At 39.8% G+C, this 24,040-nt stretch overlaps 1 protein-coding gene across 3 annotated transcripts in view; it reads left to right on the forward strand.

Moving 5' to 3' along the window:
* The first annotated feature begins 698 nt into the window (after nt 1-698).
* far1 (fatty acyl CoA reductase 1) overlaps nt 699-24,040 on the forward strand; it is a 29,342-nt gene continuing 6,000 nt past the window's right edge. The window contains exons 1-10 of one of the 3 annotated variants that reach the window (XM_037107606.1): nt 699-1,221; nt 10,306-10,421; nt 11,935-12,051; nt 13,263-13,438; nt 14,835-15,014; nt 16,540-16,717; nt 17,375-17,419; nt 18,341-18,468; nt 18,566-18,633; nt 21,354-21,525. In XM_037107606.1, the coding sequence (XP_036963501.1) occupies nt 10,350-10,421; nt 11,935-12,051; nt 13,263-13,438; nt 14,835-15,014; nt 16,540-16,717; nt 17,375-17,419; nt 18,341-18,468; nt 18,566-18,633; nt 21,354-21,525 (1,136 nt within the window). In that variant the 5' untranslated portion in view covers nt 699-1,221; nt 10,306-10,349. Of the gene's footprint in view, nt 1,222-10,305; nt 10,422-11,934; nt 12,052-13,262; nt 13,439-14,834; nt 15,015-16,539; nt 16,718-17,374; nt 17,420-18,340; nt 18,469-18,565; nt 18,634-20,559; nt 20,732-21,353; nt 21,526-24,040 lie in introns of those variants that run through there. The other 2 variants (XM_037107607.1, XM_037107608.1) reach the window with 2 other exon arrangements.

Genomic DNA, 24,040 nt, shown 5'->3' on the forward strand with positions numbered 1-24,040 from the left:
CTGGGGAAGACTCAACCACAAAATAGGGACCTCATACCATCAGGGGCCACATAATCTTGGCCAGGATGGCATGTTGGAAGGCCCTGGTAGGCCTGATTTGTCCACCTTTGTGTAAAAATCAGGTACTTTAAGACATTTACTCGAGTACTAGTCATACTGTAGAGGTGACTTTCACTTTTACCTATGTGATGTTTTAACATGACGTCTTTACTTTTACTCTAGAATGACTTTTTGGCACCTTTCACAATATTGCCCATACTCATACTTCTACTCAGCTACATTTCAGAGGGAAATATTGCACTCTACTCTATTAGCCATCATTTACTTGTTAAACTGTGTTCCTTTACAGATTCAAATTATTAAGGCAAAAATATTTTCAACAACTACAATATGCTATATCATAATTAGAAATCAAACTTCACAGTGTATGACAATATATAAAGTATATAAATTAATGTGACCCCCCCACCTTTAACAGCTCCAACATTAAAATCATAAATGCCTTAATCTATTAAAGTGGCACCACGGAGTTTTGGAGAAGAAGTTAAAACTTGTTTTTTTTCCTTAGTGAATAAACAAGCTATACTCAGAGGAAAATAAGGTCACCAAAACACTGCTGAAGCGAGAAAGGTGGCAGGGTCCGCCACATATAAGCAAATCAAAAAATAGTATGAAATTGTGTTGACCTTTGAGGTAATTTTGTTTAATCAGTTGTGATGACAAGACAGAAAGTTTGTTTAGTTTGTTTAGGCATAAAAAAAACAAACAGTAAAAATGAAATCAGTAAATGAAATATGTTTCTTCCCCAAAGCTACAGAGTGCATCTTTAAAGTACTGATTAGAATCCAATAATATACTAGGCTTACACATGAGTAGGCTACTTTTACTTCTGGTACATAATATGTCCTTCACTCTGAGTAATTTTCTTTCACCACAGCCGTGGACCCACAGAGGGTGAGTTTTACCGTACCTCACCTGAAGCAGGCTTTTGTTAAAACCAAGTGGAACAGGGAGGAGTGAGAGCTCTCTTTTCTCCCTATCTGTGCCGGAGCCCGCTGCCTCGCTGACGTCACGGCGGTTGGTTTATCCGCCCAGGCTGCTGCTGCTGCCGCTGGCTTCCTGCTGAGTCTCACTCCGCTGCTCATAGAGGTACACTCTTGTGCTCCGCGACACTGCTGACTCCCCAACTTCGAGAGCCGGCGAAACATCGACATTTTTTTGGTAAGTACACCAACCCGAGTCACGTCCACGAGCCGCGTGTGCCCCTGCTCCCCCGTTGAACCGTGGCGCTCATTTTTGGGGCTTTTTCAAAGCGCCAACTGGTGGTGTGACCAGCGGCTCAACGTGTGACACGGTGTCGGAGGAGATGCGCCAGGAGGAGGGAGGGAAGGGGTGGCTCCACACGAGCTGGTCGAAGATAAACGGAGATGGAAGTTAGACTTTGCGTGCGGGCATTTACCGTGTGTTAACATTTCCTCTCATGCCGCCGCAGAGACGCGTCAGTCAGTCAGTCACCGCTGCACCTCCAGCCACCGCGGAGCCCCCTGACAGAAAGTCTTCTTTTTTTTTTCCGCCTCGCCGCTGGCAGTTTAGTGTACGCACTTCTACGCGGAGGGTTGCCCCCTTTTGGCAGGATAATGGGAGGCACTTTGTAATAAGGCGAGGGTCAGCTGAGCGGCCTCACTTTTAATTTCCTCCCAGGGCTTCTGCTGTAATCACATTAAAGGCTGCCAGAGCCAAAACAGTCGGTGTGGTTTTAAGCTGTCGCCCGCTGTGCAAATGGACGGTGAGTGGTGGCTGGTAATGATGCGAGCCAACTGTGCCTAACGACAATCACGGGATCCGTAGCCTTCGTGTGGCCTGTCGGAGTGTGGTTCCTGTCTGGCTGCTCTGATACTACTACACTACTGTGACACACGTCTGCTTTGCCCAAACTGCATCAGATTGCCGCCGTTGGGATGCGTGATGGCTCTAATAGCAGTAACGTGCTGGCAGTTAAGGGGTTAATTAATGGGGAAATGGTGCCCTCGTCAGGCTTTTAAGATACTGAGTTTAAATGTCATACATTTAAGACTTTCTAGACATTCATTGTCGACTTTTTGGAGGCCGTGTGTATGGAGACCTGTATGATCGCACAGGATTGTTAAACCGAGACAGCGAATGCCTCAATCCAGATCGTTTCCTCACATGTTAAGTAACATTTGAGTCACATGGGCACACTTTCTAAAATGACCAGCTCACCCCACTACTCGCTGTCTCATGACATTCCTCATGTCTTGGCTAACTCCTGTGGGTAATTTGACCCCCGAGGCCAATACGAGATCATACAAGCCACACGCGAGTTGTGACGTCACAGAAAGTCAGCATTTCTTACTGGAACACGCAGGTTGCTGCGGACGGATGTGACTTGATCGCGGTGTTGCTGGAACAGTCGTCCACCACTGTCATCTGACGGCGTTTCCTTTTGAGCTGACACTTTTTATCTACTTGGGGAAAGTGTCTTTCCAAGAAGAGATGAAGACTACTTCTTTCATGTGTCGTTTGATATGGAAGTAATTGATGGCTTTTTGAGGCAATGTCTGAAAATCTATAAACCGTTGACAGGTTTTTCTTTGCTTGGCAGTGGGATTAGTCGGACATGGATCCATTGACCTGAGACGGTTTGTTTGTTGTCAACGCTTGGAAGTTTCTCCCCTGTGTAAACTGTTTAAGCTCAGCCACAGGTGGCCAACTCAAGCATTATAATGCGTCTGATCAATTATTCAGAGTGAAGATGTGGCATCAGGGATCAACTTGCTGCCTGACTGACTGTAAGCTACAGTAACTCTGTCACAGACACTCGCTCAAAGGCCATGGTAGGTCTTTGAGATTTGTTTGAACATGGACTAAAACAAGATTTTAGATTTTCAGTCTTGGCTAGTCCTCTTTAAAGGCATCCATATACGAGAGTGCCAGCCTCTGTTCTGTTCAGGGAATGCTGCAGAGAGAAAGCTGCTTTTTAATTGTTATTATTTTTTTAAAGCTGTTGCCTTTTGTCCCAGTTCTGTGTTGTTCACTCTGATATAGACTCAAATGCATTGACTTAAACAGGACACCAGCTCAGTGTAGCGTATCCCCAGAGCTTCTTTAGGACAAGACCCAGAAGTTTCCCTCTTTCCTTGGTTCATCATGGCCACTTCTTGTTTGTTTCCATACACAGATGCACGATTTGTAGTCAAGGAAGCTGGAGGAAACATGAGCCTTGGTATTGTCATGCCAGTGAATGCAGCATTACCTCCATGGCATGCAGTAATTCTTGATATTGGCTGAAGATGATGACACTCCTCTGCTTGTTTGGGGTTCATATCAGCAGCTTTGCTGTAACTCTAGTCTCAGTCTCACAAGCTACGGAAGGGGCACCCAACCCATAAAATACTGCAGAGTTTGTAGCCACACAAGTGGATTAAACCTCACAAGTCTGTACAAGAATCCCCTGTTATCATTGTGAAATGAGTATGCATGAGCCCAATACTTGTGCCTGCAATTAAACAAATGGATGCTGAAACACACCCGATTAGTGTAATATGTGTTGGTCTCTTTCTGCCTGAGGTATTGTTAGCATAATCGATATTTGAGCAGCGCAATGTTGCTGAACTGTGTGCCAATGTTGGGCTGTGCACACCCTGACTTTCTGTGACAAGTACAGTACTTGCATGATTGAATGTTTACACCAGCTGATACAACATTCAGCCTCTGTTGTTGATATTAAACAAGGACATGGAACCCTTTTTAATACCTGAGAACTTAACTGAAATACTTGTTCTAATGTTTGCTTCCTAGACAAGTTCCTAATTCCCAGAAGTCCCTGCTCTTGAGCCGGTACTTTTGATGGACCAGGCTATGGGGTTGAGTTTGCAGTACTGGTAAAACACAAACCTGGTTTACTATAGAGCCCAACGGATATTCTATTTTTGAGACCAATACCAATATTGATGTAGGGTAGTAAAAAATTCCAATATCAATATGTGTAGTAGAGGTGCCACAATTTGAGTTATAAAATGAACATCAATCAAAATGAGCATTCACTTTGAGTTATCAAAATCAAATCTAGGATCTGCTATTCCGTTTTGGGGTTTATTAGTTTCTTCCCAATTGACAGATGAAATATTATTACATTTCAAAGAAATTATTTAAATATGACTTCATGGCCTTGGTGTGGTACATTTCCGTCCAAAACTATGGCGGTTTTATTAGACTGACATGTGGTTATGTAGCCTCTCATTGTAAGTAATATGACAAATGTAAATTGCACACTTACCTGGGCATGACACCAAAGGTCTGTAGTTGTTTACAAATCAAGATTGGAGTCTAACAGCAGCATAGCCATTAGGGCTGACATAAAATTAAAAAATTGACAATTGAATTGAATTGTGACGTTTTTAGGATTGAAAGTCATATCAAACAGTAAGCCTTAATATTTAGGCTGATACACACACAAAAAAAGGATGTATGTTACTGAGGCAGAATCTTCTACACTAACAATACACATAAACTTCTAGAATTGTTATTATCAGACAATATGCTTAAATACTGACATCTGCGTACATGTGCATATTAAGAGCTAATTATCAGTCCTGCACGGTGAGAGTATGAATCATAAAAGTACATATGTGACCAAATAAATTCATACAGAAGTCATGACAATTACCACAATATTGACAGCAGTATCTATACTCTTCGTTACAAAGTTTCAAGAATTTACTGTAAACATTAACTATCAGCCAAGCGTAAGAAAAAAAAGCAGGAGTGAATGAGTCTGCGAGTTGCGGATGAATGATGACAGATAAACTGCAGACTTCAGGCTGAGGCAGCATTCTTATACACTGTCGTCGTAGCGTCACTGAACTAGCCACACACACAACAACTAGGCTTGTGTTTGCCAGAAGGCAAATGAAAGACTGAGACACAGAAGACGGTTAAGTGGTCTGGTTGATTATCTTTTTGATCATCGTGCTACACGCTGTGTTTGGTGTGAGCTAAACATTGCACCTCAGCAGAACCACATAATCTTTACCATGAATCCTGGAGGCAGCGGCATATTGTGGTATTCTGCTCCAGACTTTGTGCGTGTAGAGGGTAGAATTTATGGGAGGACTTTTGAAAATTGGTTTTCATTCATCATATGATTTGACTGAGCTTGAGTACATTTAAGAATAAGGAACAGCTGCCAGACATGCAGAGCTGATGCAGACCTGTGAACATACTGTAGCTTCGAGGCTGTGAGTGCTGCCACGTGTGTGACCTGAATTACGGATGAGCTGATGTGACATTTTCCTTTCCTGATTATGATTCTGATACCTCAACTCATGGTTTTCTCACTGTAAGAAAATCATTTTGATTCTTTTAAATATGGTAACATGAGGCCAGTGATTGCTTAGGTGCTAAAAACTCATGGACCAGATGTTGGTTGAATGAATAAAATGGATAGAGGCATCACTGAATGTTATTACAGTGGCAAAGAAACTGTATTTAACATGAATCAGTCACATCATTACCCATACTCATCCACTTAAAGGATAGAGCGCTGCACCCCTAATGGTATGAAGTGAGAGACTGAATACTCAATCAGTTATTTTATGTTGTTTTATTTTGATGAAATTGTGACACGACCAAAAAGCATGGATCAACAAAAATCTAGATCTACAATTCCCTGATAGTTTTGTGTCATACTTATTTGACTTTATCTCTTGCACAGTAGATTCTATAGCTGCAGCAAGTGGTTAATTGGGTGTCAGCCAGCTGTTTTGATATCAAATCAGTTGATTTGAGTAACGTTTTGGTTTTTGCTCCTCTATGACAGTGCACTGAATATCTATGAATTTCAACGTGGCAATGAAGATCTTTTGTGTGGTTTTTATAACAATCATTGGTACGGTACATCTTGCAAGTGAAATAAAACTGGAAATTTGTGTGACAAGATGTTGATATATGTCTGAAGTAGCACTGTCAGTTTGCATACACATTCTGTCTTCTAAGAGCAGTCTGACTTCTTTTAGCATGCTTCACTTCTTTACCTCTATGTGGCAACATTTCTCTCAGAAAGGTGACAAAGTCTATGGAAAGTTAGATGCGTGATGCCACTCTTCAGTTCGGTAGTAGTATTAACACTATGCTGTACCACACCCTGCTGCCATGTCTGAGGATGGCTCACAGCCAAACGTCAAGTTGCTGTTTGCTGGGGAAGGAGGGTGTGATGTGCTGGTCTGAGAAGATATGCTGCCAATCAGTTAGAGAAAATGGAGAGCTAAAGGTATGGAAAAACACTTGGAGAATAAGACAGATGAGCTGAAAGTCCAGCTAGCTAGGACAGACAAGCTAACATCTACCTGTAACTTTATCAGTGCTGTCTTGGAGGCAGCATGCTCCTTTCACCAGCGCTAGTACGGACATAGGTCCAGCTCTCTCTGTCGGACAACCTCAACAATTTTTGTTTCTCAATAAATAACTGTCATTTACCGGTAAATAAGCACAACCACTGGCATTTCAGTTGTTCACTTCATTCATATGAAATGCTCCATGTGGAAAAAACAAATTTACTGGAAGTTTTCTTTCCTTCGGTTTCTGGCTTATCACATTTACATCAATATATGTCAACATTTTTACTTTTGACCTGTAGCTTGAATGACGGAGACAGTCCCTCAGAGAGTGGGATAGTGTTTGTCTTGAGCCCTGCAAGTTGTCTTTTAGGTGAACACTTTTTTAAATGCCGTCACTAGAGAGTAATGTTACTCTTGTGCCTTTTTATAAAATTTTCAGTTCTCTTATGAGAGCATTGTGCACATTCTCAAACTACCTTTAGTCAGTTCAGTTTGGGGATAGTCTCTGTCAGGGTCTGACAGGCATACAGCTGGAGCTGGCCACTTGGCACAGGATCTGATGCAGCAAACGGTACAACTGCAGCATCGGCCAGAAACTGAGCAGGTATTCAGAGTGTAGTGCATAGTAGTACACCGTGATCTGTTACTAGAGGTGTGGAAATTTCTCGATTATGAAATGCAGCGATGCAAAGTTTCTGCGTCAAGGCAGAGATGGAGCATAACCAAGAGTCTGCAGCTTATATTGATTGTTGATTGTTTGGCCTCAGCTTGGACTGTAGAGTTAGTTCTCAACATTGCTCCCATGCTTTGAATTGTGGGTGGACATTAGGCTAATGTCACTTAGGTAGGAGGTATGGTGGAGGGAGGCAGAGATCATCTGCAAGTCATCTGCAAACATAATTATTTTAAACGGACAGCTTGGGGCTCATGTTGGATTTTATGAACTTGTTTGGAAGCACGAACCGGACAAGACCCATGCTGAGCGTGGCTTCTGCCTCACAACAATTACTTATCACGTTAGCCAAATTCACCTGAAACCAATGTTTGCAGCCATAAATAACTGTTGCAGCCAGCCCAGCTAATCAGCCAAGATCTAAGGAGGAGCTGTCAACTTTGCCTCTGAGTGGGGCGTGTGCAACAAAATCAATACATGCCTTGTCCTGTGTGAAAACATTATTATTGTAGATTAAAGTGAATCTCATGCCAAATGCAACCTAGGCTTTTTTGTGAATGTATATGAGTCAAACCAATGTGTAATTACGAGGAGCATCAAAATCGCTATTTTTAAAACACTAAACTAAGAAGTCTTGACACATGACACAACGTGAAACTTTGCTCGTAGTTTCACCAGGATCTCACACATAGCTCAACTACACATAACTCAGCTGAACCACATACACTCTACCCAGACATGTCGATCCCCAAGTATGTCTGGGCTGCCATGACGACAGCAAGAAGAAGAAGCTACTGCTAACGTGAGTTGTTCAAAAAACTCTTGTTGTTCAGTAAACTCTGTGCACAAACAATGTTCTCAATGCTGGTGTTCATATGGAGAGACCCTGGTGATACTACGAGCAAAGTTTCATGTTGTGTTGAGCCTTACACAAAGGTTTTACTCATATACATTCACAAAAAAAGCCTTGGTTGCATTTTGGCGAGAATTTCACTTTAACATGTTAAGCACTGCAGATGGATACATGTTTTGTTTTGTAACGTTTATGTACTGAAAAGATGCAGCTTTTTTATTTTGTAGACCGCTGTATTGTGATTCTTGGAATTACTTTCTGAATAAAAGGGGAATTTTAATGATAAAAAGTAGCCATGTGCAGTAATATAGATCATTGAGGATGCCGTACACTGAGATGCATCAAGAATTGTTTTGCATTTGAATCGTTGATATCTGAATTGTAATTGAATCGTTAGGCCAATGAAGATTCACCCCTGTCTGTTACTGTCCTCTTTTTCACTTAGAATTGGTGTTGCAGTGTTTTATGAACTGCTGCATAAAACTGAAGCTTTGTGTGACTGTAGAATTCACTGACAGCATCGTAACGTTTTTTTGTATTCAGACAGCTGGTAGTAATGACTCATGGCTTCCAACATTCTGTCGGCCAAATACCTCATACAAGCAGACAACCTGGAGAAAGGGGGAACTGAGAAATGTCCTTTTACAAGTTTATAATGAAGGCTGAGATAAGAACTTAACCTCTGACTTCTAACCTTCAGTTTCACATGGACACCCAGGTAACACTGCAGTACTGTGCTGTACAGTCAAGTCTGGCAGCATGCAAAGCAGAATAACTGGTTTAACGGTAACAACATGAGCAGTGATGCTAGTAAAACTCAAGCAGAGACAACAAAAGATCCCCATTTAACATGTGTTAGCACTGTGAAGTCTGCAGGCACTTTGTATTGGATTATTGTCATGGTTTCCAAATGAATATGAAACATGGCTTTAGCTACCTGTTTAAACCATATTTATAGTATCACATAGATTATCACACATGACTAATTGTACTGGTGGCTTTGCATTGACTCAAGTATTTGGAATGCAAAGAAGTCTTAAAATCCTGTGATCTATTGACACTGACTTTCTCTTGATCAGTGTCTGTCCGTCATGTAGAGAAATTAGGCAATAGTTGCTGATAATATGTAGAGATAGCAGCACACTGTCCTGTTATTCATAATTTTTGTGCATTCATCAGCTATGTTTTTAGAAGATTAATTACTTGATAACTGTATCGTATGCGTATTAGTTTGTCAGGTTACAGCGCTGCCTACGCTATTGAGGTCCACCATATTCGTGTTTACTTTGATTAGATAAGAGTTGTAATATGTTTGAGTCACAGGGTGGTTGATTGACGAGTTAATGATTAGATGAGTTTATCTCCCGAAGGGCCTGTTAATCAGCTTAAAGGTGTCATTCTACGGAAATAACAACATAGTCTGACTGATAAGGCCACATACTACTGTGCATAGAGTCAACACATCATGTGATGTTTGCAAAAGGTTGGAATAGATTATTAAATGAGTTATTAGGCCATTCTTTAATCACTTTGTAAACAAAAATAGCAAACTGCTCATTGGTTATTGCTTCTTGAATTTAAATATGATGTCTCCAAATTTGGTAGAGGAATTGTTTGAAGTAGTAGTAAAACGGGCACTGGCATTTGACAGTTATATACGTTCATTGTCAACAAATCAAAAATATCTGCTAAATTTGCAGGAGCTAAGACAAGGTTAGATATAATGTAAAAAAGGTAGTATTTGATATATTGAGTTTAATGATAAAAATCTATTTATCGGCTTTATCAGGGCTGTGTGTATGTGGTTTGATCACATGTGACTGACATAAGTCTTTGAATGCCAAAAAAAAAAAAACATCCGTCACAAGTTCTCAATTCAAAAATGTCTAAATCCAGATTGGTGCATAGATGTTCCAGACATCACTTTTCTCCAACTGTATCCCGCCAACTTCAAACCAGTGACAAGAGCAGAGAGAATACAGTGCAGATGGCAATCAGTCATGTAAAAAAAAAAAAAAAAAAGCATGGAAATTATAGATGGGAGAAAAAAAGAGAACAAATTTAGAAAATGTTTTCTAGCACCTTTTTTGTTGAAATGAAGACCTTAAAGGGTGTATGTGTCAGTTGCCACCCTGTTCTGTGCTCTCCTGACAGAGTGTAGCAGACAACTGCTAATTGGTAATGATAGCCTTGCTTCACATAAGGCAGGTCTGAAAAAAGCTGCGTCTGCACAACTTCCCTCTAAGCTGCAATGATGACTTGACAATGGATCTTTATTTCTCTCAAGTTCATTTCAGATTGCATCTTCAGTCGTCATGTGGGAAACACCTCATGGAACAAGTTCAAGCTTGAAGTCATCCTCACATTATCTAATCCTCCCTTTTTGTCTTTTTTTTAAAATTATTTCTGTCCTGTCTGTGCAGGTGGAGTAGTGTTGAGGAGCACGCTGATCAGGACAGCAGGAATCATGGTGAACATCCCAGAATACTATGCAGGGAAAACTGTGCTGATCACTGGAGCGACAGGCTTCATGGGCAAGGTACAGTAGTAGTTGTGTAAACGAGTAGCTATCGGGACACGACTCAACCTAAAAAATGAGAGCTACCTAATGAGACAAGTGGAAATCTACTCAATTTCACACATGTATGCTAACGGCAAGAGTTTAATGCTGTATTTTTGTTCATGTTGATGCTGTGAATGCATCAGTAAGAACATGCTTGGTAAGGTTGTGCTGAAACCTAACCTATTGCTTATAACTGACAGTCATCAACCACTGAGCCCTCAAACATCATAACATCAGTTTCACTTCAACAAACCACACTGGTCCACACCAGTACCGGGGTGCACACTACTACATGTTCTAAATTAACACCCGATATGTGTCAGAGAGTAAGAATCTGTCACTGAATGTGAAATTACAGCTTTATGAGTTAAGAGCCTGTAAGAGCATTTTGGCATACCATTTAGCATTAGAACTGATTCCAAATGTATTTTAAGGAGTGTCATCAAGAGGGTTATTCTAATTCTTAAAATAGGTCCTTGCACCTGACAGCATATTTAATCAAACTATTTGCCACCCAGCGAAAGCATCACTTGATTTTGGTGCGAACATAAAGAATATCATTAAATGTAGCTGCCTTATGAATCAGGGGTGAGTTATTCTTTGTAAAAGGAGCCTTTCTAGACTGAGGTTTATAACTTGGTTACTGAGGAAACTCTCCTGTTCTCCTAGAACAAAAAGGCACTACTCAGATGACTATGCCTACCAAACATGAAGCAAAGTGCTAAAATGCATAATTATTTACAAAAATACAATCATAGATGATTAATATTGTAATGACTACAGGAAACTCTCCCTGGTTCATTGTCACCTTCTGGCTGTTGACTCCTCCCTGTTATGTTCTGCAGTTACATCACCATGACTGGTATTTACAATATTTTATATTCATATGATCTGCCCAAGTGCATAAACTTCACTGCAGAATTATTTCATTGGTGTAAAGATGTTTATGTATATCTTTTAGATAAATAACTATACAGTACGTTCTATGTTTTCTGTAGCATGAAAGAATTACAAATGTTCATTTTTTTTCTGCCACTCTGAGTTACATAATGACAATACATGACCTTCAGCTTTAATGAGCTCTCTTAAGTGTGGGCCATAGGTTGGAAAAGTAAGAAAAGCTTATTAAAAAAAAAAACAATCATCATCCATTTCCATGTTTCACCGTAGACAACATTATATGCAAATTCAGAAGACGTCTCCCAACCCTAATTCTTACTTCAGCAGCATAAATGAATAATTATTTCAGCACATGAATCCATATTTTGTTGAATGGTGATGATTAATAAATGTTGCAAATAATTCATGTGGCTGTCCTTTTGTACATGGTTTGATTATCATGTATGTCAGTCTGTCTGTTCTGATGTTGTGGATGAAGAAGCTTGATGCAATACGTTAGTTTACACATCTGCAATAGACAAAGGAGGAGGTTGCAAATGAAAGCGGTTCCTCAACTGAACCTTTTGCATCCCTTTCATACTCATTAAAGGTGCTGCTGGAGAAGCTGCTGAGGTCCTGTCCAGGAGTCAAAGCTGTCTATGTGATGGTCAGGTCAAAAGCTGGTCAGAGCCCTCAGGCCCGCATTGCTGACATGATCAACTGCAAGGTGAGAAGTGGGCTAAATGATATAATCATTTTTTCAGTTTGAGTAGAATGCAGAGGTTATGCTATAACTTTTCAAAGCATAAGCTGTTTCCAACATAAATCATGTTTTAAGCACAACCCAAGATAATTTGCGGTCGGTTTAAAGAAATACAAAGAAGCCAGATTATTTTTCCCCACTATATAAGAATTAGAATTGGTGCAGCAAATCCTTCTCCAGCGCTAACTGAGCAGTGTGGGATGGGTCTGGCTTTGCAAGATTGCAATACATAATGACATTTACGTGCACTCTCACTGTTGTTCTGTACAGTTGCAGACGCAACAGTGATTTTATGCTGCATTTGCGAACAGTAATGTATGTTTTTAGTATTTATGACAATATTTATGCGTGACACTGCCATTCTCAGCACAACAAAAGCCATTAACAGTACATTGTGTAGGATTTGGTGAAGTCCAGCAGTGAGGTAGAAGATTAAAAACTGCAAAACTAATGGAACACCCCTCATTTCACCCTCCCCTTTGGTAGGCGCTAAAAACTGTAGACCCTCTTTAGAGCCAGAGTGTAGTTTGTCTGTTATGGGCTATTGTAGAAACGTGCCGGAGCAACAGCACAGTCTCTGTAGATATGAATTTGTCATTATAAAGAAATGAAAACACAAGGATTCTTAATTTAAGATGACTATACCCCAATGAAAACATGATTATAAATACAATATACCATTTCTGCAATAGATTCTCCTAAATCTAACGTGCTGGATCTTTTTAGATGAATGTTGCGCTATTTTTGAGGTAATGGAAGACTCTTACTAGCTGCATTATACCTTAGCTTGTTCACATACTGCTTTGATTACAGTGAGCTTGCATTTGATGAGTAGTGGTTGAAACAACTGTGTTGACTTTCCATTTGAAACTTACAATCAAGCTTTCAGATGGTGCAGAAGGCTGCTGATTTCAATACCCTGTAGGTTGGCAATGCATATGTAATCAGTTTGTAGATAAGAGGAGGTATCATGAAGGAGGCATATAGAGATCTGGGATCTGCTGCAGGAGGAATGGATTAAAAGTAGGGCACTCTGCTATCAGCCAGGGAACTTTGATGAAAATATATTCAAGTACATGATGAAGAACTAATGATTATACTTTACAATTTCTAACTGTGTCTACAGTTTACTATGTATGTTAAGTGCATCATTTTGACCCCATTTTCCCTCTCAGTTGTTTGAAAGATTGCAAGAAGAGCAGCCGGGCTTTGGGGAGAAGATCATAGCAGTGAACAGTGACCTCACACTGCCAGAGCTGGCTCTCAGTAAAGAGGATCAGAGCGTCCTGGCTGAAAACATTAACATCGTCTTCCACTGTGCCGCCACCATTCGCTTTAATGAGCCGCTCAAGTGAGTTGTCTGCTTGTTATGCTCAATTTCTTGTCACTATGTACAGTACATTCTTTCCCTGCTGAATTCTCCAAATGCTTTTGAAAGTTAACCATGTTTATAGAAAAGGTTCAAAGAGATTTACACCCTTAGTAATAGTTTATAGTCTGTGTGTTAAACCAGTCATGGTTTGCATATTGAGTAGGATAATATGTAATGTTATTATTATTATTATTATTATTATTATTATTATTATTATTATTATTATTATTATCGTCATCATTGGTATTTGCTTCACTCAATGACAGAAGGTTGGTTTTGACAGATTGTGCCAACTGTTTGCAGAACACGGGGTTACTTGAAATCTGATGCCTCCAATCACATTTTTTCTACTGCTGAACTAAAGACTCTTCTTATTTAACTCCACTTATGAAATCAATAGTAGAATGAAAAAAACAAATTCATGTATTAGTATGGAGCTGGAATCGGGATGTGTTTAGCCCAGCTTAGCATTGAGACTTGATGTTTGGGGCCTATACCAGTGTTAAGGAGTTACAAATTCTGTTGATATGTCGGCCGATGAGCTGACAGCAAATATACAAAGATCTGTAGTAGTAGTAGTAGTAGTAGTAGTAGTAGTAGTAGTAGTAGTAGTAGTAGTAGTAGTAGTAGTAGTAGTAGTAGTGATCCTCAAACACTGTGGCAAATACATATTGGAGGGGGTATTTCTCCATTACATAGGATATAAGTTAACAATAAAAATTTAATCATTTGTTTGTCTGTGCAGATCATTTCTTGAATGGACTGGGATTTCAGTAATTATAAACTAACCTATGCATCTTGTTCTGCATTATGTTTTTTTATTTAAAAAGGTTGTATCGGACAATACATGCAGATATTGCTCTGTATTTATGAAACTGACAACATATCGGTCGGGCTATAGCCTGTTTCTGGTAAAACATTCCTCTCCTCTCTTCTGTTCAACTGTATACAAACAAAAATGCGAAACTGACAGTTTGTGATTGTACAGAGAGCGCATATTGGAGCTATTTCTTGACAAAAAGTCTTTACCTAGACCTCCTCTTCAGCATTTCTGGCTCAAACATGGGGGATGCTACATTTTCACATTGGTCTTCATAGAGATATAACAAATGAGGTGTAACTTAGTACAGTTAGTTAGTCAGCTCTAGAGGTGGACATACTAGTGGACAAACTAGGCTGATCAGCTCAAAAAATTAGATTGGTATCCATTTTCACATCTCACGTTTTCTCTTAAGCCTCCATTGCAAATAAGAAATAACTGTGACAACATGTCCTGCACAGTGTTCCAACACATGTCCTGTACATACTTAATTTGGTCATTTCATTCACTGAATGAATGTTAAAAGTAACTGTCTATCCCTCTTCTCTCTGTCAGAGATGCAATGCAGCTGAATGTCCTGGCCACCCAGAAAATGCTGGCACTGGCTCACAAGATGAAGCACCTGCAGATCTTTATTCACATCTCCACAGCCTACGCCAACTGTGATCGAGAGCTCATTGAGGAAATTGTCTACCCTCCCCCAGTTGACTACCGCAGACTCATCGACTCTCTGGAGTAAGTTGTAGTGAGATTTGCTGCATAGTTAAACCGGTAGTGGTGTTTTGTTTTTTCTATGGCCTTGTTTATGTATTCAACTGTGAGGATGGTCATGCAGTACTATGGGATGATGGATGTGGGTTTAAAATGATTCTTTATTTCTTTTTATTGCTTGATGCATAAAAAGCAAGTTGGAAGGTATTATCAAGATTAATGTCAGTTAAGCGTGCCAGCTTAGCCATGTCCGCAGAGTAAATGGCTTCTTAGCAGCACTAATGTTGCAGAGGCTGCCAGTCTCAGCTGCTGAACTAGATTAGTAAAGCATTAGAAGCCTGCAGAGTGAGTAGAGATTAGTGGGAGGATTCTCAGGGATTGTACGCACAGTAGCATTGAGCTTTTTAGGGAACTTGGATGGATGGACCACATGCTGAGTTTGACTAGAAAATTATACCTTGTGAAGGGAGCTACAGACCTAGATGATTGACGTTTACTTAGTTGTGAGAGAAACGATTGCCTCCTGGACTGAATCGTCAAACACAGCACTTGATCGACTGTCGTTGTTCTGGAAGAAGATGGCAGCTCTTTTTGAACAATTGTCAACAATTTCTTCTAAATATTTCTAAAGTATAATTGTAGGAGAATTAAACTATATAATTTCACCTGCCACCTGGATGGAGGAGTTGGGGAGAGGGCGTGACATGGGAGCGCACATTTTTGTTTACAACACGTTAAAGCTCAGAGTCTTTACCAGTTCTTCGTTTGTTGAAAAATTCAATAAAACCTTTAAATCGGAAAAAACTTGGAGCGGAAATCGATGATTTAACGGCACATAATAGAAAGGTTAATTCTCCCAGTCTCAGCCACTCATTGGCTCCCAAAACCATTTTCATTCTTCTGTATTAATGCGCTACATACACTTAAGACTTTCATTGTTTATTGATCTGATGATTATCTACCTGATAAATCAATCAGCTGTTTGGTCTATAAAATGTCAGACTGTTCAGAAGAATGTCCGAATGTCAGTGTTTCCCAAAGACCAAGATGACACCATATTCAGTTTACTGTCACAGAAAAGAAAAGCGATGAGAACATTTTCACATTTAAGGGTGGGTTTCATTTTCTTTTTTCAAAAAAGGTTGATTTATTTAAGTTACCACAAATATTTAGACAGTTGTTGCAGCGCTTCCTGTACTTCTTTGCACCTGAAGGATTTTTGCTAAAAATAGGAGCCATAATGGTTTATGTAAATGTCTGCGGACAATTTTTTTGTCTTTATTTTGGGAAACTACGTTATTCTATTTTGCAGAAGAAATAAGTGCTGACGATCCCTTTTAATGCCTACATTTGTTAGCTTTTTTTTATACTTGGGTATCTCTTTTTTTTTATTTCAACTATTTTTCTTATTACTACTTTTATCTTATATTCTGCATTAGGCAGTTGGGGGAGATGATTTGATTTTTCGTTGTTTTACACAATGACAGTAAAGACCTATATTGTAATGTTGTAAATATAAGACTGATCTTATATTTTTTTTTCCCTCTAGCTGGATGGATGACGAGCTGGTGTCTGTAATGACTCCTAAGCTGATCAAGGAGCGTCCCAACACCTACACCTACACCAAAGCCTTGGCTGAGTATCTGGTACAGCAGGAGGCTGGAAACCTCAATGTAGCCATCATTAGACCATCCATAGTAGGAGCAAGCTGGAAAGAGCCTTTCCCAGTGAGTCAATCAAGCTACTAATATTACATTTCTTTTTCATGTTTTCTTGTTTAACTTTAAGTTACTGATGGTACTGACTGTTGAAATTAAGAATTACAGTATCCCAGATTCGGGAGTTTTTTTCTGGTGTTTGCTGAATACCAGTTGTGTCTCTGATTTTTAAAACTGGAGAGTTGAGAGAGTCTGTCCATCAGCACAGATCTGTCCTGGCTGTTCCTCTGGATACAGTCCAGATATCAGTCACACCCCTTCTGTCTCCTCACTCTGCTGCAGCCAACACAGTTGAACAGTGAGCACAGTGTTGGGAGTAGGAATGTGAGGAATGTGGAGTAAAGAAGCTCTGCACACCTTTTGTTCCTGGCCGATCACTGTGGAAAGAAGGCCCTCTTCATTTCTGGTTTAGGGATTTTCAAGAAATTCGGTCGTGCTGACAGTCTGTGTTTCTGAAGGGAAACATTTACAGTTTTTGGACCCTTGTATGAATGAATCATTTATAAAGATAAAAAATCACAGTCATCACAGGCTGAAGTAAATTGAAATGACACACATTCAATCTGTTGGGCGCAATGCCTTGCATTTAAGAAACCATAACCAGCAAATGTTTGATTATTTTTTTTTTTTTTTTGATAATTGACTAATATATTTCTGCTCTTTCAGGGTTGGATTGATAACTTCAATGGACCTAGTGGAATATTTATTGCAGTAAGTACTGAAACAAAAACTGTTGAAGGGGTCCATAAACAGTTATGAAAGCCTGTCTGTTCACTGTAGTTTTTATTTTCTTCACCAATGCCTTTTCTCTCGTTTTCATCCATTTATGAAACTCTGCATCTACTTGAAAAAATGGTGTGGTTAAAAGCAAGAGGGACAGGAAATGTGTGGGAGGCTTGCAAACGTTAACATGGTTAACAGGCTAACAAGAGTTAAGTCTTGTAAGTAGCAAATTATATAGTTTTTCTTCAGACATTTCCTCAGAGCTGTCAGCACCCCAACAGCAGAGATGCGCCGTGTTGTGCTGGGATTTTGTAACTAAACCATGAGCAGGACACACAGTTTGACTTTCTCTGAATTTGTGAAAATCTGATATTTTCACATCACAAATGACTGAAGTCTGAGGCTGCAGGTAAAACATGCTGATGTTGGCTGATGAAGAAGTTTAGTCTGGTGCTGAACTGAAAAACTTTTTAACCTTTTTTTATTGAACAGCAAATTTAATTCTACTGATAAAACCCTAAGTTGATTAGACCTACAGCCCTATCGCATCATCCTGATGCACTTATCTAGATAAATGAATTGGGGGTTATTTCTATCTATAGATATCTATGGATGGACGCATAGAGTTCACTGTGTCCTTGCAGATTTTAATGTGTCAGAGATATAGGATGCATGCCTATCAACATCAGTGTGTTTCAGGCAGTTTAGGAGCAGTGCTTTTTGTAGAGAAAAACTACTCTTGCCATGGCTTTTGGGATTTGTAACAGTAATAAGTTTTATATGCACCAAAAGCTTCATAACACGCTGAAGGAAAGGGAAAAAATCCAATGTATAATATGGCCACTTTAATTTGAAGGCTAGTAAATTTGTTGCATTAGTTACATCAGTCATTTCTTTCACCCTTTCCAGGCTGGAAAGGGCATCCTACGTACGATGAGGGCATCTAATGATGCAGTGGCTGACCTGGTGCCTGTGGACGTGGTCATCAATGCCACACTGGCTGCAGCTTGGTACTCTGGATCACAGGCAGTCAGCAGGTTGGAGAGACACATAAACACTTGATCATATGTTTTCTCACATGATGATCACATTTTTAAAGTGTATTTACTGTTAATATTATCATTCTTATTGCAGACCTAGAAACATCCTGGTTTACAACTGCACAACTGGTGGCATCAACCCGTTTCACTGGGGGGAAGTTGGTATGATGTCTTTTTTTTTTTTTTTTTTGTTTATCTTGCCCAAACACAGCCTCTGTAAATGTCCCTGACAATGGAAGCTTATGTTTAAACGTGGCGTCTAATGACATACCCTGATGGTAATCTGATCCACTGCCTACCACACCTAAACTCAGCTTTTGTTTAGCTGTTCCTTATGGATCCTGATTTGTAGTTATGGAGTCTTCTCAGCGAATCTCACCTTTTAAACAGATGCCACACATTGTTTAATGGTGATTTTAGACTTTTCACAAACTCTACAGTCTCTTTTAAAATGGAGCACCGATGCAGTCATGAATCATTGTGTTACAGCTTGTAGACTATGAATACGAATATTGAGTAACAGGTGGGCTTAACATCATCTATCATAACCACCAGCACGTAAAATGCATAACACAGAATCAATACTGCCTGAACAGTCCCATCAATGTAAAGTTGCACTGATGTTGTTTTTCTCTTCCATTCACAAATCTGCAGCTCTGTTTTATTATTTACCTCAGGGGGTGGACAGAATAGCAGGAACACCTTATAATCTAAAGGTATCTTGATCAAGGGCCATATTGATAGCTGATCTGGAGCTTTCGATTGTATCATGCATCTTCTTCAGCAGAAGGAGTTGACCCAGTTTTAATTTTTACAGGTCATAGATACATATTTGAAGTAAGGGTTAGTGAAGTCTTTTGTGATTCCAGAGGGAGCTGAGTGATGTCATTTCAGTCAGCATCAGCTGGAGTTGACTACAAGTTTGAATAAACTCAAAAAAACAGTCTTCTGTAGCCTGCAGCTTATCTGTGCTTCAATGTAGCAGCTCCAGGCTTCATTAGCTCCACTACTATTAAACACCCAACTGTACAACTTAACACCTCAGCAGTGGGAGTTCAGTTGTAGTTGGTGTCTATTGTTATGTTGACACTCTCGCTCTGAAATTATATATAAATACCCCCTTAATAAAAAGTGTTCCTATAGCTTATAAATATTTACATAGTTTGTATGATCTCTGATATTGTTTGTGATCAGTAGGCTAAAAATCTACAATTTTAATGGCTGAAATTGATCCCTTCATTCTCCAACTGTCCACAACCATTTATATTAGTTAATGTGTGATGACATCATCAATATGCAAATTGACTTATGGCATCACTTGGCTACTTTTATTGCTGTTGCTCATTACTTTCATTGGAGAAGAGATTTAGCGGGAGTACATGTTGGCTTAAAAGAAGAGGTTTATTTTCATTATTGGACATGGCAACAGATAGTTGGTATGGCCTGGAAAACTGTAACTGTTATTACATCTTAACTGATATATCGTGCAGGTTTCACAGCCCCCTGCAGTAGTTAAGAAGGCCCCCCATCTTAAATACCAGTTAAGATATAAACAAAACACCAAGGAAATGGAAACAAACATGATTCTACAATTCCATGACATCCGTTGGAGTTAAATCAACATTATGTTACTTTTTACTTTTTTAAAATAACAGGTTCAAGAATCACAGAATCACAGTGCTGCATAATGTTTATAACAAGATACAAGTTTTCAACACATCACATTGTGATAACTTAATGCATTTTGTTTGTAGTAGGCAAAACCCGCACCAAATACCAGTATCTATATAATGACGTTTTAAGCCTAACCATAACTCTATCTGCTGAGGATAAACATGTGACATGATGTCAAAAGCTCCACAAAACGCATGGACCATGATGGTGAAATTGTTTTGCCAAATTATTTCTGCATATCGAGTATTTTGTAGGAATGGTAATGTTCAATATACTAGCATTTGGAGGAGGATGGGTATATTGAAGGATATATTTTGCTAGCAGGACCACATTTTTCAGTCAGGTTAAGAACAACAAAAAAAAGTATTGAACTGCTCATTGATGACTTGTGTTGAACAACCTTTTGTTTCTTAGAGTACCATGTAATATCCACATTCAAGAGGAACCCCCTTGAGCAGGCCTTCCGTCGGCCCAATGTTAATCTCACAACCAATCACCTAATCAATCAGTACTGGATCGCCGTGAGCCACAAGGCTCCGGCCTTCCTCTATGATCTGTACTTAAGGCTGATTGGACGAGAGCCCAGGTAACGTCATCACCGCCGACTCGGACGTGCCGCACCTCTGCTGTTTTTTAACGCCAAAACCCCCTCACACACACTCAAACACATCTCTGCTGCTTCAGTCCTGTCACTTTTCTTTTAGTGTAGTGGCCTAACGTTGTAGCTGCAATGCTAATATGTTACATTATGCTTGTGGCCGTTTTGTTGGGAGTTGAAGAGTGTGTAACCCAGCGGCTCTCCTGCCCAGACAGGGGATCACTGATGGGTTCTGCACTCTTCACGTTTTGCTACTTGCAATGTTTTTATTCTCAGTTGGGTTCCCAAAATGTCAGCACTAAGGTTATCTCAGTCCATCTGAAACATGGACTAAGAGCGACTTCAGTCTGAGGATGCCTTTGGGAACCCAACCCAGGTGTTGGCCCTTAAGAGAAACTTCTGCTAGTGGCTGAATTTATCAGAACAGTGTCACATATACTGGATCTGTGTGTCTTTACCACCGGCATACCTAAAGACAGTCTAGCAGTGGTGATGTTGTTACACAGGGCCTGCATCTTGCTTAGTATTAGTAGGAGGAGGATTCACATTCTTCCTCATCTCGTCTTCTGTGTCGTCCTTGTCCTGTCATATGTGTATCTTTCTCCTACAGAGTACTGTATAAACATGACCTTCAAGACCAATCCCTTAGAGCAGGCCTTCAGAAGGCCCAATGTCAATCTGCGCTCCAACCCCTTTACTAATCAGTACTGGACCACTGTCAGCCACACGCTGCCAGCTCTGCTCTATGACGGCTATCTCATGCTGACAGGCCGCAAGCCCCGGTAAGGTTGCATCTGCCCCTCCTTCCACCTGCACCCCCCTCCCCTGCCAGTCAGCCCCCACCTTTCCCACCACAAACTCCCCCATACCCCCACACTGTATGTTTTTTTTTTTTTTTTGTTTTTTGTTTATTTGTTTGTTTTTATTTTTTCTGCTGACTGGTTATGTGGGATGGTGGGAACAAGTCAGGGCCTGGGGCAGAAGAAACAAAATGTTTGCTGTGTCTTTACTTGGCCTCATGGCATCAGCTGCACTTCTTCAGTACAGAATGTCATGACAACATGATATGACTTTTATCAGAGCACATTTTTAATTTTGCTCCCTTTTTTGGAATGTGTTTTTATTTATTTTTTTTCAAAGACTTGTTGAACCATGCTGTGAACATGACATCTGTTATTAGCATCCTCCACTTCTTACCCAATCATGGAAAATCCTACGGCACCATGGGACTTCCTGGTCGTTAAAATTGTTTTTAAAAAAGTTGTGTCCAGTCAGAGATGGATCATGTCCCACTGAATACAACCTCTGTGCTTGTCAATTTATCGAAATACACATTTAAAGGGTAACTCCAGAGGAAGCTGCATGTAATCTAACAGACTGCCTCCAGTGGCATCTGCTAGTGGCAAGTTTCATTGTGGGCAGAATAAAATAAAAAAAGGTTGGGGGATATATCAACTTCAGCTTCTTCATCAGATTACCCTTTAAATGTTACTGCAAGCCACAGGTATATCAGACATTAAATGTTATGTAGCACCAAGCATTCATCCACAATACATTCATTTTTATGGACAAGGTGCTCGGCTGTCTGAAATGACTGTGGCTTTGTAGCTACCTCACACTCTAGCGGTGTGGTTTGATCCTGGTTGGGTATGTCACCTGCTGTAAGTAATGGTTATCTCTGCCTCTATGTGCTGATCAGACTTGCATGTTTGTCTGAATCATCCGCCTTCACAAGGGGAATCTGAGTCACGTCAATCTGCCTTAATTATAAATGTTTCAAATCACAACAATCATCCAGAGTACAACAGGCCTGTCATTGGATCAAGGCCTTTTTTATTCAATACAAATTGGAATAATTGCATCTATGCAATACAAATATTGTGACATATTTACTTTCGATCACTGAATAAGACGTCATGAGCAGCTTGAAGACTCAGACCTTCTTTGAGTTCTCATGATAATGGGCACTGCGGTTTTTTACTTTCCCACCAACAATTCTCGAACTAATAGCCCCAGCACTTTTAACTGGGTTTATGTAATCATGACTTAGATTATGATCCCCTGAATCAGAACTAACATAGACATTAAGGATATTAACTGGATTCACTTGTGTATACAGGAGGACACTCTTAGGACTTGCAAAGAAGATTTAATTAATATTGTATTGAGATTTATTTGTTTAGTGTAAAAAAATAAATCCATTAGTCTTAGATTTGATTCAAGGATCCTTTTAACAGTTTATTGATTGTCCTCCTGACCTGCATACCAATCAAATCCAGTTAGTCCTCACTGTCCCCAGGGGAGACCTGACTGCTTACAGGGCTAAGACAAAGTTTGGACAGCCCTCTTGACTGTTAGGAAAATTAGTGAAGTGAATCATTATATAATTGAACCCAAACTATAGAACGTTGTCGGTGTAAATTACTTTCTAGATATTTTTTTTGTCATATAACAAAGTATTTTAATCAAATTTAACTGAAGTTTCATATTATTGCTGTCCAATGTAAACCATGCATTTCCTGTTTCTAGAATTTTAGAATTTTCTGATAATTTGAAGGATTAAAAGAACAGTTTACTCAAAAATGAAAATTCTCTTGATTATCTATTCACCCCCACACTGATACAAAGACAGGTGAGGTTTTGTAGTCCACAAAACATTTTTGGAGCTTCACTGCAAAACAGTGTTGCAGCATTCTCCTAATATCTGAAGTAGATGGGGACTTTTCATACTGCTGTGTTGGATAAGTTAAAGTCTCCAGAAGCCCAGAGATTCCAAATTGATTTGAAAAGATGTTATTGATGCCCTTTTACAAAAACTTAACTATAACCTTTTCTAATCAATTTAAAATCGAATTTTAGAAGAATTCGGCAATGCTGTTTTGCTGTTAAGCTCCAGAATTTTTTTTATGGACTAAGAAACTTCACCTGACATTCCATCGGCTTTAGGGTTAGTTGGTATTGAGTGAATTTTCATTTTTGGATGAACTCTTCCTGACATTTTAGGAATTATGCATATTAACTTTCTGGCAGAGAGTTAGTTTGGATGGGAGAGACAGCGAGATCCTCCCAGTGGCATTGGCAGGTAGTGGCACTGCTGTGGCAGTCTGCAGCAACCTGTGGCATCTCCTGGCACCTGCTCGGCAGTTCAGAAACGCAAGAATAATATAAACACAAAGAAAAGCATAAGACTGGGATTGTTGGCAAAAAAGCATGCCGGGCTCTGTCCGAAGGTAACGCAGTCCACAATTTTGCTAATGAACACATTATATCTTATTTGTTTGGTCCTGACACTTTCAA

Source organism: Acanthopagrus latus, chromosome 8 (genome assembly GCF_904848185.1).
Source record: "Acanthopagrus latus isolate v.2019 chromosome 8, fAcaLat1.1, whole genome shotgun sequence".
NCBI lineage: Eukaryota > Metazoa > Chordata > Actinopteri > Spariformes > Sparidae > Acanthopagrus > Acanthopagrus latus.